General features: G+C 39.3%; 1 protein-coding gene across 2 annotated transcripts in view; it reads left to right on the top strand.

Moving 5' to 3' along the window:
* The window catches only part of LIPA (lipase A, lysosomal acid type), a 39804-nt gene extending 25602 nt beyond the window's left edge, over positions 1 to 14202 (top strand). For both annotated transcript variants that reach the window (XM_050805730.1, XM_050805729.1), the window contains exons 5-10: positions 388 to 497; positions 2459 to 2595; positions 3840 to 3986; positions 5093 to 5164; positions 11750 to 11821; positions 12710 to 14202. In XM_050805730.1, coding sequence (XP_050661687.1) covers positions 388 to 497; positions 2459 to 2595; positions 3840 to 3986; positions 5093 to 5164; positions 11750 to 11821; positions 12710 to 12943 — 772 coding nt within the window. In that variant the 3' untranslated portion in view covers positions 12944 to 14202. The remainder of the gene's footprint in view (positions 1 to 387; positions 498 to 2458; positions 2596 to 3839; positions 3987 to 5092; positions 5165 to 11749; positions 11822 to 12709) is intronic.
* Positions 14203 to 16618: the final 2416 nt, after the last annotated feature.

The raw sequence follows: 16618 nt of genomic DNA, 5'->3' as shown, positions 1-16618 counted from the left end.
ATGCATGTCGGCAGTGAATGGATAAAATGTTGTATATTTTTATAGTAGAATAAGAATGAACAACTTACAATTATATGCAGCAAAAAATGGATGAAGCCAGATACAGAAGAATACACGCTGTATAATTCTACTTACAGAAATATTTAAAAACAGGTGAAACTAATTTCTGGTGTGAAAAATGAGGACAATAGTTACCTTTGGTAGACACAACTGGAAGAGAGCCCAAGGGGGCTTCTGCAGTCCTGCTGGTGTTGTTTCCTGGACTCACTGCTGGTTTTCCCAGCTGTGTTTAGTTTGTGATAACTCATCAAACTGCATACTCAGTATGGGTGTGCTCTTCTATTTTATGTACTATTTCAATGAAAGAGTTCCTTTCTTGGATTACAGTTACGATGAGATGGCAAAATATGACCTACCAGCTTCCATTAACTTCATTCTGAATAAAACTGGCCAAGAACAAGTGTATTATGTGGGTCATTCTCAAGGCACCACAATAGGTATGTATGTAAATAAAACTAGAAGTTGGTATAAATTCTTCATTACAGAGTTTGTACTTTTCTTAAAAGTGATATATAAAAAGATGTTAGTTCAAATTCCATTTGTTTTTAAATGCCAAGCAGAAATAATGAATAAGATAAGGAATTTTGGTAACATTTAGTCTTCTGTGAAAATTCATGGTATATGGTTCTCTTGAAATTGAAGAAATTAATGTAAGCCACAATATATTATATGTTTTCCTAGATAAAGCAAGATAGGGATGGGAGAGGGTAGAAAACAAGTAGTTTCTAAATTCAGAGGCTTATATAAAGAAAACAAGAAAATATACAGCCTCCTGAAGTTAAGTGGAATATAACTAACTACAGGTACATTTGGTTTACAAAAGATTTTGAAAAGTTGTATGATTTTAATTTATGCTGATTATATAAGTAATGCATATTCACTGTAGAAAAGCAGAACTGAAGATTTAGCAAAATTAAAGAAAATAAAAATTGCCCATAATTCTAGCAAGCAAGAGTCTTTGTAATTAGGGGCTAGGAACCTGTCCTATAATTTATTTAATCTCCCTTTTAATGTTTACTATGACTAACACCTTAGTGTTCCCGTCACATGCGTTCCTTAGAACATATTCCTAGAAGGAGCCTTACTATATGAAAGATATGAATGTTTTTAAGGGTCTCAAAACATGTGGTTATATTGCCAGAAAAAGATGGAGTTAGGCATTTTTCTTTATTTATAGTTCTTCTTTCATGACTTGCCTGCTTGAGCCCTTTGCCCCACTGCTTCCTGAAGTGACATTCTGGGACCAGGTGGCAAGACGTCAGAGAGGGTTGTATTAATTCGTTTTCATGCTGCTAATAAAGACATACCAGAGACTGCTTAATATATAAAGAAAAGGAGGTTTAATGGACTCACAGTTTAATGGATTGTGAGCTAGGGAAGCCTTACAATCATGGCAGAAGAGCAAGGGCAGACAAGAGAGTGAGAGCCAAGCGAAAAGGGGTTTCCCCTTATAAAACCATCAAATCTCCCCTGGGCGCGGTGGCTCACACCTGTAATCCTAGCACTTTGGGAGGCTGAGGTGGGCGGATCATGAGGTCTGGAGATCGAGACCATCCTGGCTAACACAGTGAAACCCCGTCTCTACTAAAAATACAAAAAATTAACCAGGTGTGGTGGCGGGCGCCTGTAGTCTCAGCTTCTTGGGAGGCTGAGGCAGGAGAATGGCATGAACCCAGGAGGCAGAGCTTGCAGTGAGCCGAGATCGTGCCACTGCACTCCAGCCTGGGCGACAGAGCCAGATTCCGTCTGAAAACAAAAAACAAAAAAACCCAAAAAAAACCCATCAAATCTCTTGAGACTTACTACCACAAGAACAGTACTGGGGAAATCGCCTCCATGGTTCAATTATCTCCCACCAGGTCCCTCCCACAACACATGGGCATTATGGGAACTACAATTAGAGATGAGATTTGGTTGGGGACACAGTCAAACCACAGCAAGGGTTAAAATATATTTTAAAGCTAGGGGATTCCAAATGTGTGAGTTCCTTTGAAATCATTGGTGGTTTATTTGAACGTGGTGTCTGTTAATTGTTCGTTGGAGGAGGGGCATGGGGGGCATAAAGGTGATGGGGTGAGGCTCTTGGAAATACAGCCTGTTATTTACATTGTAAAAGGAACTGGGAAGATTTTCTGGTTCCCCCAGCCTGGATTTCTTACAGTGCTTATCTAGGTTGAGATTTGGAACAAGCATTAACAAATGCTTGATTGACTAGTTTAACCAAATTCAGTGTTAGGGCACACGGAAGTTCAGAGGGCGCCATGTCAAGTGTTTTGCCTCCTGCTAGTGGTGGTGCTTGCGTGGGTCTCAGGCCGCCACGAGAGGGTGGGCCTTTGTGTTTCCTGAGAAGGAAATCCCAGAAGATGGAATTCCTGTTTTCTTCCCTTTGTTCTCACAGGTTTTATAGCATTTTCACAGATCCCTGAGCTGGCCAAGAGGATTAAAATGTTTTTTGCCCTGGCTCCTGTGGTTTCAGTCGACTTCTGTACTAGCCCTATGGCCAAATTAGGGCGATTACCAGATCTTCTCATTAAGGTACTTGGACCCCTCCCATCCCTCTCCTCTCCCCACATATTTCCTCCGAGATCTGAAGAACTGGAAAGTGGAGGGAGAATCTACCTTCTTGCCCTGCATTTTGATATCAGTGGAGCAGTGGGCTTTTCTTCTTCCGTTTACCCCTCCTTCCAGACCCGGGGGCTGCGGAGGCCTGTCGTTTCCTGCACACTGGTGCCACGTGTACTCATGGTTGGCATGTGTCAGTACAGCTCTGCCCACCTCACAGGGAGTGCAAGGAGAGTCTGGGAGAAAATAATTTAAGCATTGGTGGTGTTGCCCTTTATCCCATGAGGGGAGCCTGTGCACAGAGGATGTAGGAGATGGCAGGTAGGAAATGTTCCCAAAAGCCCATCCCTAGCTACACTGAGGGTGACCTAACAACGCTATCATTATTGTATTTTATAATATGGCTCCTAAACACAGCCAGTAGCTTCCTCGGGGCTCTGCCCTAAAGCTGTGGCACCCGAACCTCTGTTCAAGGAGGAAATAGATTTCATGAAAAAGAGTTTTAAGCTAGGTAAGAGCAGATGGTCTATTATGCATGCAGTATATGTCTTTTATGAAATATATGTTTACACACACACATATGAAATCCTGTATAGAAATATATACATGAAATCAGGTATAACATCTCTCATGGACCATTTAGAAGAGTTTAATAGGAAAGATGGAAACTCAAGGCAGTCCTCCTGCCTTGGCCTCCCAAAGTGCTGGGATTACAGGCATGAGTCACCATGCCCGGCCAATAAAAAAATTTTTAAAAACAAAATAAAACAAGAAACAAGTGGTGGGCTGGATTTGGCCTGCTGGCCAATGGCATTGATTTAGATGGACACACCTCCGGCAGACATTACTGATCAATCATAGTCTTGACTGTTTCTTAGAAGTAACCACTGATCCATCAGTCACATGAAAACTACTTGGGATGGCCCTGGGAGGGGTGATCATTAAGGCCCTTTCCCATTGGAGAAGTCTGCTGTAAACTTATTTTTCTCCCTCCATCTCTTCATTTGGAGAATTTCAATACACCTCTGTAGTGTGTGAATTTTGCTTTGGTAAACTTCTGCAAAAGCATCCTGGTTTGATGTCCACTGGCTGCCATTCTTTCCTGAGACCATTCGTGGAGACACTGGGTACTTGTCTCTGCTTCTGAGGTGAATCATGGAGACCTATGCACCAGCATGAAATGCTGAGATGTTCTTGGGTTTCTTTTTATTTTGTAGGACTTATTTGGAGACAAAGAATTTCTTCCCCAGAGTGCATTTTTGAAGTGGCTGGGTACCCACGTTTGCACTCATGTCATACTGAAGGAGCTCTGTGGAAATCTCTTTTTTCTTCTGTGTGGATTTAATGAGAGAAATTTAAATATGGTATGCATGTTTATAGTAAGACTTGATTTTCTTTCATCTGTGAATGTGCTTATTTGTGTTGAATGATGTGGGAGAGGCAGGAATGACCTCATCAGAACTCTGAAGGGTCTTTCAAATGAGAGGCACAAGCATGAACTTTGGCCAATGCCTAGAATATGGTACCACCTGCTGCTATCCTCAGGCTGGCTGTGGTCACCTTCTTATGTTGTACCTGGATGGAGTCTATTGAATGAGGAGATCTGTCACAAATTAAGTTGTAATATTTATATTTACTCTAGTGATTTGTTTCTTTTAGAAATTATTATAAGTGGTAGACATAAAGATGGGAACAGTAGACACTGGGGACTCCAAAAGGAAGGAGGGAGAGGGAGGAAGGAGGGAGAGTGACAAGGGCTGAAGAACTTCCTATTGAGTACTATAGCCAATATTGAGTACTGTGGTTATGGGATCAATAGAAGCCCGCATCTCAACATCATGCAAGCTACCCTTGTAACAAACCTGCACATGTACCCCCCGAAAAAAATTACTCTAAGTATTTAAATTTGGAATGGCCATTTATATACACATATGTGTATGCTTGCAGTGTGTGTGTATTTATAAAAATACATTTTATAAAATGTAAACCCATTTTATTTTATAGAATGTAAATCCTTGGCCAATACTATGCTCGTGTTTCTGAATGTATTTATTTGTTAGTTTGTCATGTGGCATTTTGAAAAAAAGGGTTAAAATCCTGGAATAAAGGCCCTAAGGAATTTAAGTGCCATTTTCCTTTTGTCTGGTAATTAAAGCAAGGTGTGATTGTTATATGAAATTTGGGAAATTCATGAAAGCATGAAGAAGAAAATGAACATGCCTTGTAAACGCAACCCACACAGTCCCGTGCTTACCATATTGTTGCACCTCCTTCTTAGGGACTCCGTGTGTGGTTGTATGTATTTTTATAGGACAGATTTTTAGTCAAATAATTTTTTTCTATCTCTGATCTCATGTACTTGAGATTATGGCTCTAGTTTTTAGTGCTTTGAAGGGCAAAATACAATGTTTATTATCAATGTCACCTTAATGCTGTTTTCATTCTTCATTTCAATGTATTTATTTTGCAGTCTAGAGTGGATGTATATACAACACATTCTCCCGCTGGAACTTCTGTGCAAAACATGTTACACTGGAGCCAGGTAGGCATTCCGGGAGTGCATTTGGGGCTCATGTAAAATCAACATCAGAAAGGTCTGGGCATGAAAACCCTTCCCAAATAGAAAGACAACCTGCTTACACATCTGATCCGGTTTTCTTCCGCAGAGTCCTGGGTTTTTGTCATCGTGCTTGTGTTGCTTTTGATATCTGTAGTGGGGCACACTGTGTTATACGTGGGTCACAAACAGCTACTGGGGTTGACATTTTTCTTTTCCCTCCTCTCCCTTCCTCAAATCTCAGGTTAATATATTCTCTCCCTTTCCTTCTCCCTGCCTTTCTTTTCCTCCCCGTTTCCTCCCCTCCATCTTTTTGTCATTGAGTCCTAGATTTGTTTTATTTGTGTGTTGCTTCATAAAGAGTGATTTTAAAGCTGTTTCGAAGATAGAAACTGCTGTTGCAACATTAACCCCTGATCGCAATATGCTTAGAACAGCAGTGAATAAACTGGAGCTAAACCAATGATAGATGTGAATGGGGGCCCCTGACTTTTAAAATACAGTTTTGATTATTTTATCACTTAAATAAGTCATGTTCATTCTAGAAAATTTAGAAACTACATGTAGAAAAAAATTATCTTAAAATAAAAATAGAATCATTGTATAACCCTAGACAGAGAGGAAATGCATATCCATAGATATTGAATGTCTCTGCATTCTATTCTATACCGCTTTTCAAAACGATGCTGTTAAAGACATGGATAGAAATAGTAGATGTAGAAATAGATTGATTTTTCTTCTGCTTACTGTTTTATAGCTTGCTTTTGTTTTTTTCACCTGACAATATGTCAGGGACTTCTTTCTACCTCAGGACATAATTTTGTGCCATTTATTTTTCAGCTAACTTCATTTTCAATATGAAACAACTCACCATTTAAGCCCTAAACCAAGATACTGTAGGTGTCTTGAATAGTAATTTCAAAAAACACCTGGCAGTCACTGCTTGCATCAGAATCACCAAATTGCTTTAGAAAGTACACCCTTTAATAAATCATTGCTTTAAAAAAGTATTGGGAGTTGGGATTATAGTGGAACTCTTAGATTGGCTACCCTCCAGGCTTATAAAACAAAGACTCCTGTGTCCCAATCATTTGGACTAGAGAATCTGTACTTTTATTTTTTGTTTTATTTTTTTTTTTGTCTGTCGCCAGGCTGGAGTGTAGTGGTGCGATCTCGGCTCACTGCAACCTCCACCTCCTAGGTTCATGCTTTTTCTCCTGCCTCAGCCTCCCGAGTAGTTTTATTATTTTTTAAAAAAAAATTTTATTGAGGTATAAGTGACATACAGTATTTAAAGTATACAATTTGATATATTTCAGTGTTTGTGTACACCTCTGAAACCATCACCATAATCGACACAGGAAATATATCATCATCCTTAAAGGTCCCTCCTGCCCCTTTGTGACACCTCCCCCATCCCTCCCCTCCATCCCACTGATCTGCTTCCTGTCGCTGTAGCTTAGTTTGCATTTTCTAGAGCTTGTAGGAGAACAGTCATGCAGTTTTATACTTGTTTTTGTCCAGCTTCTTCCACTCAGAATTTGTTTTGAAATTTACCTATGTTGTGTATGTCAGTATTCATTCCTTTTTATTTCTGAGGATCTGTATTTTTAAAAAATCTGCCTGGTAGATTATTTTGCTCAACCAGGTTTTCGGCACATCCTGATACTTTCATCTCCTTCTTCAGTTGCCCCAGGAACTCTGACAGTGCCATAGTTCTCCTCTCCCTGGGGCTCATCTCTAAGGAACTAGGAAGAGCCTATCAGGCTCTTGGCCCTTTATAGTAACTAGAAGGCTGAGAGTTAAATGTCAGTCCCTCAGGGGCAGTTTGTTGTGGCCTAAAAAGGGGCATCTGGAATGCAAATAGTTCATGACATGCTGAACAGCACATGCTTACCACTTAAGGAATGCCCCCAAACCTTCAAAAATCCTCAAATTCACAGAGATTGAGGATTTCGGTTCTTGTTCAGGTCTCTGCTTTTCTCCTTGGTCACATTTATGCTTATAGTCACTTGTTTTCTTCATATACCCTGTCACTAGAATCCCCTACATTTTTGAGGATGCCTAGAACCTCTTACCTAATGGACATTTTCCTAAAAGGCCCAATGTCTGTCACCTCAGCAGTTTTTGCACCCCCAGAGATGATGGAGGGTGACTGAGCTGCCTGGAGGCAGATCCTGAGCTTTCCCACCAGCTTAGTGACTGCCAGCAGCCCACGCGCAGTACACGCCAGGCCTCAGCAAAGGACAAATGGCCACCAGACCTGGGATGTCAGAGGCCCTTGGGAATGTTGAAACCAAGGCTGTCCTAGACCAACCCTATTTTATATTACAGACCTGTTTGCTTCGCCCTTCTGTGTCTTGGGCCACCACTGAGCATGGGGCTTGCAGTAGAGACGTTGGATTGGCTGTCATCCAGGCTACTGCTCTTGTTCAGCCCTCTTATCCAGCAGCTAGCCAGGGTCAAAGGCTGCAGGCTGAGGGCCGGGCACTGCTCTGTGCCCCATTTGTGACCTGGTGACTTTAGATTCTAGCTACCATGGAACATACCTCCAGAATATTTGCAAAGCCCAGATTTGCTGTAGAAGGCAGCCTGGTCCTTTGCTCTTCTGCCCACTGTACCATCTTTTGTCAATAAAATGGTTGGTTGCTTTGTGCAGCCGTTGTGTCATATCTTCCCTTTGGCCCTCCCTCCTCTGGGCTGTTGACTAGGGGCTGCCACTGGTGCAGGCTGCAGCTAGAGGCAGCGCAGGAAAAGGCTTCTGTGGAAGTGACCAGGCCTGGATGCCGGGCAGGCTGGGGCTAGAATTCAGATGTGGCATTAGAGGGCTGCTTGTGGTATGAGTTTGGGGTTGACCTTAAAGGCCATTTTGTTTACAGTACCTTCAGAAGTTTTTGTTTAAATAATTAGTATTAACTTGTTAATAAATTCCATACCTCGTTCTTTAGTGGGCTTTTAAATTTAGTGTACTCATCTTTCCATTCTCCTTATAAACCTGATGAGTATCACAGCTCCCCAGAGCCAAGACTTGATATTACTGCTCACTTTCTCCCTGGCCCTGCCCAGAGCCCGGGTACTCTTGCCTGTTTGAAGAAGGCCATCCCAACATAGCTTTCCAGTGTTGTTCTGAACTACCTAAGGTGCTACTAAAAATACAGGTTCTTGGGCCTGTCTGAGACCTGTGGAGACTCTGAATTCCTAGGACTGTGACCCTGGGATCTGTGTTTGAATAAGTACCTTAGATGATTATGATGGGCTCTTGTTTTTTTTTTTTCTTTAAAGGGAAAATGCATACTTTTGGTAGGCTTTTAAAGAACACTGTAAAAAGGATATTTGTTATCATTTTGTTATATATGTAATACGTTTTATGAAATTTTAGAAAATATGTGAGTGAAAGAAAAATGACTTGTACATCTAGCACCCAGGAATAGCCACTATTAATATTTTGGTATAATCTTACAATTTTGTAATATAATCATTTCCATTACAAAAATCAGATCATACTACATCTGCTTTTAAGTAAATATTCATTTAATGAAATGTCATTATATTTGTTAGATACAAGCTTAGTTGTTGTATTAGAGACCCTAAAATACACCTGATAAATAGTTTCTTTCTTTCTCATAATAAAGTTTAGAGAGCGGTGGCCCAGACTGATGACAGTGGGGGGTTTGGCTATGTTCCATGAGGCCGTGCAGGGACCCAATTCCCTCCAGACTATAGCTCTGCCATCCTTGGGGTGCTGTTCTCTTCTGCCCGGTTGCACCTGGGTCACCTCCATGTCTCTTCCAACTCACGGGAAGGCAGGGGAGAGGGAGCTCAGGGCAAGTGACTGTGTGTGAAGGAGACAGCTCAGAAGTGAGCGTTATGGCCATAGACTGGCTGCTCGCAGGAGGATGAGGATGTGGTTTCTATCCTGGCAGCCATGTGCTTAGGGAAAGCTTTGGGGATTGTTACTGAAAGGAAGAAGGCAAGAATGGGCATGGGGACAGTCTCTGTCCCAATTAAAAATGCCTTTCCAGGTCAGTAACTAAATTTTTAAAATATTTGTCATAAAGGGCAGTTTTCTGTTGCTTGAATTTTATTATCATTTTTTTACAGCAATAGTTGTTTTGCAGTCGTAAGTCATCTGTCCTTATATGTTAGTCAGAGTATTTTCTTAGGATGATACATTCATAGTAGTAGACTTAGTAGGGAGAGGGTAGGCATAGCTTTAACACTTCTGATACATATTGTACTTTAGAAAAGTTGAACCTGTTTACATTTTTGTTACCATTCAAGACCTAAATATAATTTTTTAAATTTCATTTTAAAACCATTTATCCTAACACTATTGGTTCCTCCTGATCATTATCTACATATACTCTGTGATATGATTATCACAGAAGTATAACCTTAGTGTATATTCAGTTTCATTTTCTTTTTCCACTTAGTATTGTTTATGAGATTATTTATGAGGCATTTTCTGTTTCTATTTTATTTATATTTATGACAGTGGCATACTCCTTGTATATATTTATGTAACATATTTACCCAAATATCTATTATTGGGCTTTAGTTTATTTCCAGGTTTTTGTTACTGTAAATCATCTTAATACTTTTCTTTTGAAATACCCTTTCAAGTGGATAGCTTGATGTCCTAAGTGACTCTGAGCACAAAGTCAAAGTTAGAACTTCAGTCTGAGCTATAGGCAAGTTTCAGCTTTGTATTCTGTGCTCTCGCTGGTGCTTCATATACATGCTGAAGGACATGTGACAAAGTGGTGAACTGCTGTCTGTGTTCAGTGGCAGAATAGTTTGCATCAATATATTTTCACTGACAAAGACGGGGAACAGATGTACCAACAGGTGCTGTGAATACAAATTTTGTTTTGCTTGTTAAATATGCCACAGGTATTTAATATCTGTCATTTGCAATGGCAAAAACAGATGCCAAACATTTGTCCTGTAACAATCCCCTGTAGTGTATCATCTCACTCTGTCTTTTATTACATCAAACAGTAGAATTGTATGTAGTTGATAAGAACAGACTTCACATAAATCAAAAGCAGTTTTGACAAAGAATGTCTGGGCATTTCTTTTTACCAGGCGCCACCTTGTGACCAAAACTTACTATTTCCTTTTTTTTGTTTTGTTTTGTTTTGTTTTGTTTTGTTTTTTTGAGACGGAGTCTCGCTCTGTGGCCCAGGCTGGAGTGCAGTGGCCGGATCTCGGCTCACTGCAAGCTCCGCCTCCCGGGTTCACGCCATTCTCCTGCCTCAGCCTCCCAAGTAGCTGGAACTACAGGCGCCGCCACCACGCCCGGCTAGTTTTTTGTATTTTTAGTAGAGACGGGGTTTCACCGTGTTAGCCAGGATGGTCTCGATCTCCTGATCTCGTGATCCACCCGTCTCGGCCTCCCAGAGTGCTGGGATTACAGACGTGAGCCACCGCGTCCGGCAAAACTTACTATTTCCAATTCATCAGGCTTGCCAATTTTTGAGTTTAATTCTTGACATACATTTAATTTGAGAATGTAGAGGAAATATGGATTTGCACTATTTTGAATTTTAAAAATAAATGACTTTTTGCTAATATTTTGTATTATACTGTTTTAAATATGAATTAATGTAAATTTCAATACAATTTCAATTTCATGTCTCTAGTATCCCTAACTAGTTAGAGTTGTGCTGGCATGCAGTACTACTTGGTGATTATACTGGTACCAATACTCAAGAAAAAGTGTTTAATCAATACGATCATTAAAATTTGACTAAGTAATATAACTAGACAAGTAGAATGGGTACGTAGAAAATATACAGTTGTCCCTCAAGTATCTTTGGGGACTGGCTCCAGACATCACCCCCAAACCAAAATTCAGAGATACTCAAGTCCCTTATATAAAATGGTGTAGTATTTGCATATAGCCTATGCACATCCTTTCATGTGCTTTAAATTATCTCTAGATTACTTATGATGCTTAATACAATGTAAATGCTATGTAAGTAGGTGTTATACTGTGTTTTAAAGTTTGTATTTTTTATTGTTTTATTCCAAATATTTTCAATCTGCAAAATATCACTTGGTTGAGTCCATAGATGGAAAACTGTGGATATGGAGGGCCAATGGTATATTACAATTATTTTATCTATATATATATATCCATCTGTTTCTCTCTCTATATATATACATATATGTGTATGTAGATATGTATCTGTCTACCTATATTTCTCAAGTAAAATCACTAACTCTTTGAAAAAGCTTAGGATGCAAATTTCAGCAGAAAATGTCAGCCTAAAGTTCCCCTAGCAGGAGCAACTGTTGATTTAGTATATTTGACAGCATACGTGCATAGCTGCTTTCTTGTGTCAGGTGGTAGCTGCTTAACAACCATACAATGAGAAATTGAGTCATTCAGTCAAGCAGAGCAAAACCATGCCATTTCAGTTAAAATAATGCCTTGGAAATCAAGAGTAAATCTGGATATTGGTATAAAGTTGATTTCCGAGGTCGTGGCTAGCTCCAGCAACCTAGGATGTTATCTCTAACTTTGGTGTCAGATAATTCTTTCCTAAATTATCTTCTTTTTAGGCTGTTAAATTCCAAAAGTTTCAAGCTTTTGACTGGGGAAGCAGTGCCAAGAATTATTTTCATTACAACCAGGTAAAGTTTTTAGTCTTTTCATTAAAGGGGGCCCTGAAAACTCATCAAGAAAGCCAGCCTGGCCTATCAGGATTCTGGCTAGGCTCGGGTGCTGTGGGAAATGTTTGGGGGGAGTTGACTAGTGTTTGTTTTTCATCAGTCCATTCAGAACAATCCTAGCTTTGTAGCTGATATTGTGGGCTGGGCCTCCTCTCTGTCTTGTCCCCAGCTCTAAATAAGAATCATCACTGTTATGCATTATTCAGAGTAATCACGAACACAGCCTGTAGAGTCAGATAGTACTAGGTCTGTTATCTGGTAGCTGTGGGGCCTTGGCCAGATTACATTGCTTAAGCCTCTTCTTCCCTGTACTAATAAAATTAGCATTTTTGAGCACGCTAAATACACGGAAGTGTGAGACACTTTGCTCTGTTTTTAAAATTTAATTCCCAGAACATCTCTGTGACATAAACATGATTATCTCTGACTTAAACATGAGGACAATGAGGCTTAGAGAATTTCTGTGACTTGTCTTACACCCAAAGGGAGGAAGTAGGAGGGCATGACTCCAAACTCTTTCCAGCCACTTGGTTCTGTTGCCTTGCGTCTACTACCTATGGAGTACAACACCTTCCTTGCCGGGGATTAAACATTCATTTTGGTGCCCAGCCTAGGGTAGCAGCTCCACAGCTAGTGGCGATTATAATTAGCATTCTTTCATTTGGGGTTAGATTTCTTTTTTTGTGCTGGTAATGGTAACTTGAAAAGATACTCAAAGGGATTTTAAAAATTTAGTTTGTTATTCTTAGTCAAACTTATTAGACAATGTTTAATGGAGATTGTGCTTATTGTGATTTTGAAAATTAAAACAACAACAACGAGGCTTTCTGTGGTTCCTTTTCATTGTAGAGTTACCCTCCCACATACAATGTGAAGGACATGCTTGTGCCGACTGCAGTCTGGAGTGGGGGTCATGACTGGCTTGCGGATGTCTACGACATCAATATCTTACTGACTCAGATCACCAACTTGGTGTTCCATGAGAGCATTCCGGAGTGGGAGCATCTTGACTTCATCTGGGGCCTGGATGCCCCTTGGAGGCTTTATAATAAAATTATTAATCTAATGAGGAAATATCAGTGAAAGCTGAATGTGAGCTGTGTACCACCAAGTCAATGATTATGTCATGTGAAAATGTTTTTGCTTAATTTCTGTAAAACATTCGTTTTTCTTTCCCAGGCCTTTTGTATTTTTATATCCAAGAAAATGATAACTTTGAAGATGCCCAGTTCTCTCTAGTTACAATTAGACACATACTAGCTATTTTTTCTTTGATTAGGACTGGAATAGGAAGCCAGTGTCTCAACCATAGTATTGTCTCTTTAAGTCTTTTAAATATCATTGATGTATGAAAAGGTCATTATATCCATTCTATTTTAAAAATTTAAAATATACTATATTGACTTTTTGCCCTTCATAGGACAAAGTAATACAAGTGTTGGAATTTTAAAATTGTGTTATTGGTAAATCTGTCACTGACTTGAGCTAGGTATAAAATTATGCAGTTTTCATGTCCTTGCCTTAAAGAGTGCTCTAGTCTAATGGTCTTGTAGTTAGAGATCTAAATGACATATTATTATGTTTTCCTGCAGTAGGTGCATAGTCAAATCCAGAAATATCACAGCTGTGCCAGTAATAAGGATTCTACAATTAATTTTATGAAACCTAACTGTGACAGCTGTGATTTGACACATGTTTTAATTGCTCAGGTTAAATGAAATAGTTTTCTGGAGTCTTCAAAAACAAATTGCACTGATAAAAAACCAAAAAACTATGTTTTAAATGCTTGAAGACCGATACACTCAACCATCTATGTTCATGAACTCTTAATTTCATGGCAGGCCATAATTCTACTTATCTGAGAAGCAAATCCCTGTGGAGACTATACCACTATTTTTTCTGAGATTAATGTACTCTTGGAGCCAGCTACTGTCATTACTGATCACATCTGTGTGAAACCAAAGCCCCGTGGTTGCCCATGAGAAGTGTCCTAGTTCATTTTCACCCAAATGAAGTGTGAACGTGATGTTTTCAGATGAAAGCTCAGCTCAGGGATTCATTTTGTGTCTTAGTTTTATATGTGTCCTTATTTTAAATATGCCTGCTTCACGTCTCTATGTTGGGAAGTCCATATTTGTCTGCTTTTCTTGCAGCATCGTTTCCTTACAATAATGTCCAGTGGACAAAATGACAATTAATGTTTTTCTGATACAGTTACTTTGGCTGCAGTAACAATACAGTGCTTGTTATTGGCTAATACAGGCAGGCAGAATACTACTTTGTAACTTTTAAAGTCTTACTTAAACTTTTCAATAAAATTGAGTGAGCCTTATAGGCCCAAAGAATTGTGTGTATGTTTTTTCTCTTTTATTTAATAGCCGTCTGATTCTCCCCTTTCTCCCGTGGCGGGACTTGGAACTGTTCTCTAAGTTAATGTGTTTACTCTGGGAAATGAAGGGCTACCAAGTAACTAGTGATTTTTAAAAATCATTTTTTTGTTTGCCACAAGAGGGCACTCTTGGCTTTGCTTGCAAATCTTCCCACGCTCCCTTCCCTCACTACTTTTTCTAAGATTTTCTCCAGCGTTCTTCCTCTAGGGAAGGTAGAGGACTTTGTTGCTTTATGAGCGGGTTGGTAATTTGATGGCCAGCCATGGTAGTATTATTTCTGTTCAGGAGTATAATTAACTATTGCCTAGTGGATAACATCTGGCAAACCTTCTCAAGGAATAGCTGCCCCTCAAATGTAAACTGAAAATGAAAATTTGCCTAATAGGTAAATGAGTGATCAGAACTTCAGATGTGGTTGGGGGATGGATGGCAGGAAAAGGTTTTAACTCAAGCCTCACACATATATAGGACTGAAATTTAGACTAGTGACATCCCCAAATAATGATTATTTTGTGTTTGTGGGTATTAAAGGTGTTAATCTGTTAAATGTAAACATTAAAAATATACTGTAATTTGATCTCTTGTTATTTAGTTTTTAATGTATTAAGAGATTTTCAAAAGATAAGTCACCCTGATATGTTGTGACACTAAAAGTCACCTTTGAATAGTAATTCTGATTTTTAAAAGTTACTCAACCAGTACTTCATTATGTTGTGCTAGGTGCAGATTTCAAGTTCAATTCCAAATTAAGCAAGCAAAACTCTTTCTCTGTCAAATTGTCTTACATTACTAAAAATAATACTTTTCATAAGGCTTTGATATTTGCAATAACCCCTTTGACGGGTGAGGCGAGTATTTGTTTCTCTACAGGCAAGGGAATGCCTTTTTAATGGGGATGATTTTATATGCCTTAAACGTTTCAGAGAGGTTGGTGAGAGTTTCACCAGTATGAGTGAGTAGAAGCGCCCACTTATATGCGACATGTAAGTGGATCAAAATATGAAGTGTTTAAAACCAAATATGCACAAGTATTTGGACTAATAGGAGCATCAAGGGAGTGTCTGGAGGAAGCTGACATCCCCACATTCTTCATCAGCATCTCCTATTGTTTTTGGCATGACTAATTAATGTTTTCTGAGTCTTTTGTAAGGTGTCACACAAAAGCAGCTTCAATGACCCCTTCCAACACCAAACTCCTCCTGAAGAGATACTTACCTTGGAACCAACACTGGCCCTTTTCTGCTCAGTTTGGCTGTAACTTGCTTTTTAACCCTAGTTAGTCTTGTCTTGACTTTTCCAAGACTGCATTTTTAATCTTTAGTCCTTAAAATGAAGGATTAGATTTTGATATTCGAGATCATTCCACCTCTACGAGTCTTCCCTGTTACATAACACTATACATCTCTAATATCCAGGAACGGTTTTGGTTAGACAGATGCCCACATGGCTTTACCTAATTTGGGAAAGAAAAAGAAATCATAAAGGTCATTTTAAAAAAGGGATGATGTGATTGGTAACAGGCTTTGCTACCTACATGTTCTATTTGCTGGGGGAAGGGGAGCGGTATCCACAGTCTTTTGGTAAGTTGGTGCCATATAACTTTGAGATTGTGATTAGTGTGCACAGACTTGATTGTTGTACTCTCAGAAAAGTGACTTGACTCCTGTGATAAGCAGAAAATAAAGGATTCCTGTCCTCCAACCCTGCCAGAAAAACCATGCCAATACAAAAATGATACGCAGGAAGCCATGATCAACTGGAGAAGAGATGGCATGGCCAAAGTTCTAATGCTACCTGTCAGACAACACCCCTTTTTGCAGAAAACTATCAATTGGACAAGAAATGGTGTGGGCAAAGTTCTAATCAGAAAACACACCGTTTTAGGGAAGACCATCTTTATAGGTGAGTAGATCCAAACTACATCAAGCGGTACTCCAGAAAAATTAAAAAAAAAAAGATTTTATTTTTTAGCCTCAACTTACAGCTAATATCCTTTAAAATGAATCTTGAGTCCACAAATATCTTTTGAACACTCATTATATAAAAGACGCAATGCTTGGCACTGTGAGAAGTCCTAGAAGATACACCCGGTGCTCTAAAAAGACCTATTCATCTAGCAAGCTATTACATGCTTGTGCAAATGAAAACTGTTCAAAGGTGCAAGTGTGCCAAATTCAAGAAATGATACCATCTTAGTCAGCACTTGATAGTGTTCAATTTTATTTTGGTCCATTAAGTGTTACTGTTTTTGGTTACCTGATATATTGTTCAGCATTCCACATGATATAGAGTGGAGAACTAATACGACTGTAATTCATCAATTCCCCTGGGATGTTTGCATTTGTATGTTAGACAAAAATTTCTGTCC

This window comes from Macaca thibetana, chromosome 9 (assembly GCF_024542745.1).
Source record: "Macaca thibetana thibetana isolate TM-01 chromosome 9, ASM2454274v1, whole genome shotgun sequence".
Lineage (NCBI taxonomy): Eukaryota > Metazoa > Chordata > Mammalia > Primates > Cercopithecidae > Macaca > Macaca thibetana.
The sequence above is the reverse complement of the archived record's forward strand: the minus strand, read 5'-3'. Positions and strand labels throughout refer to the sequence as shown.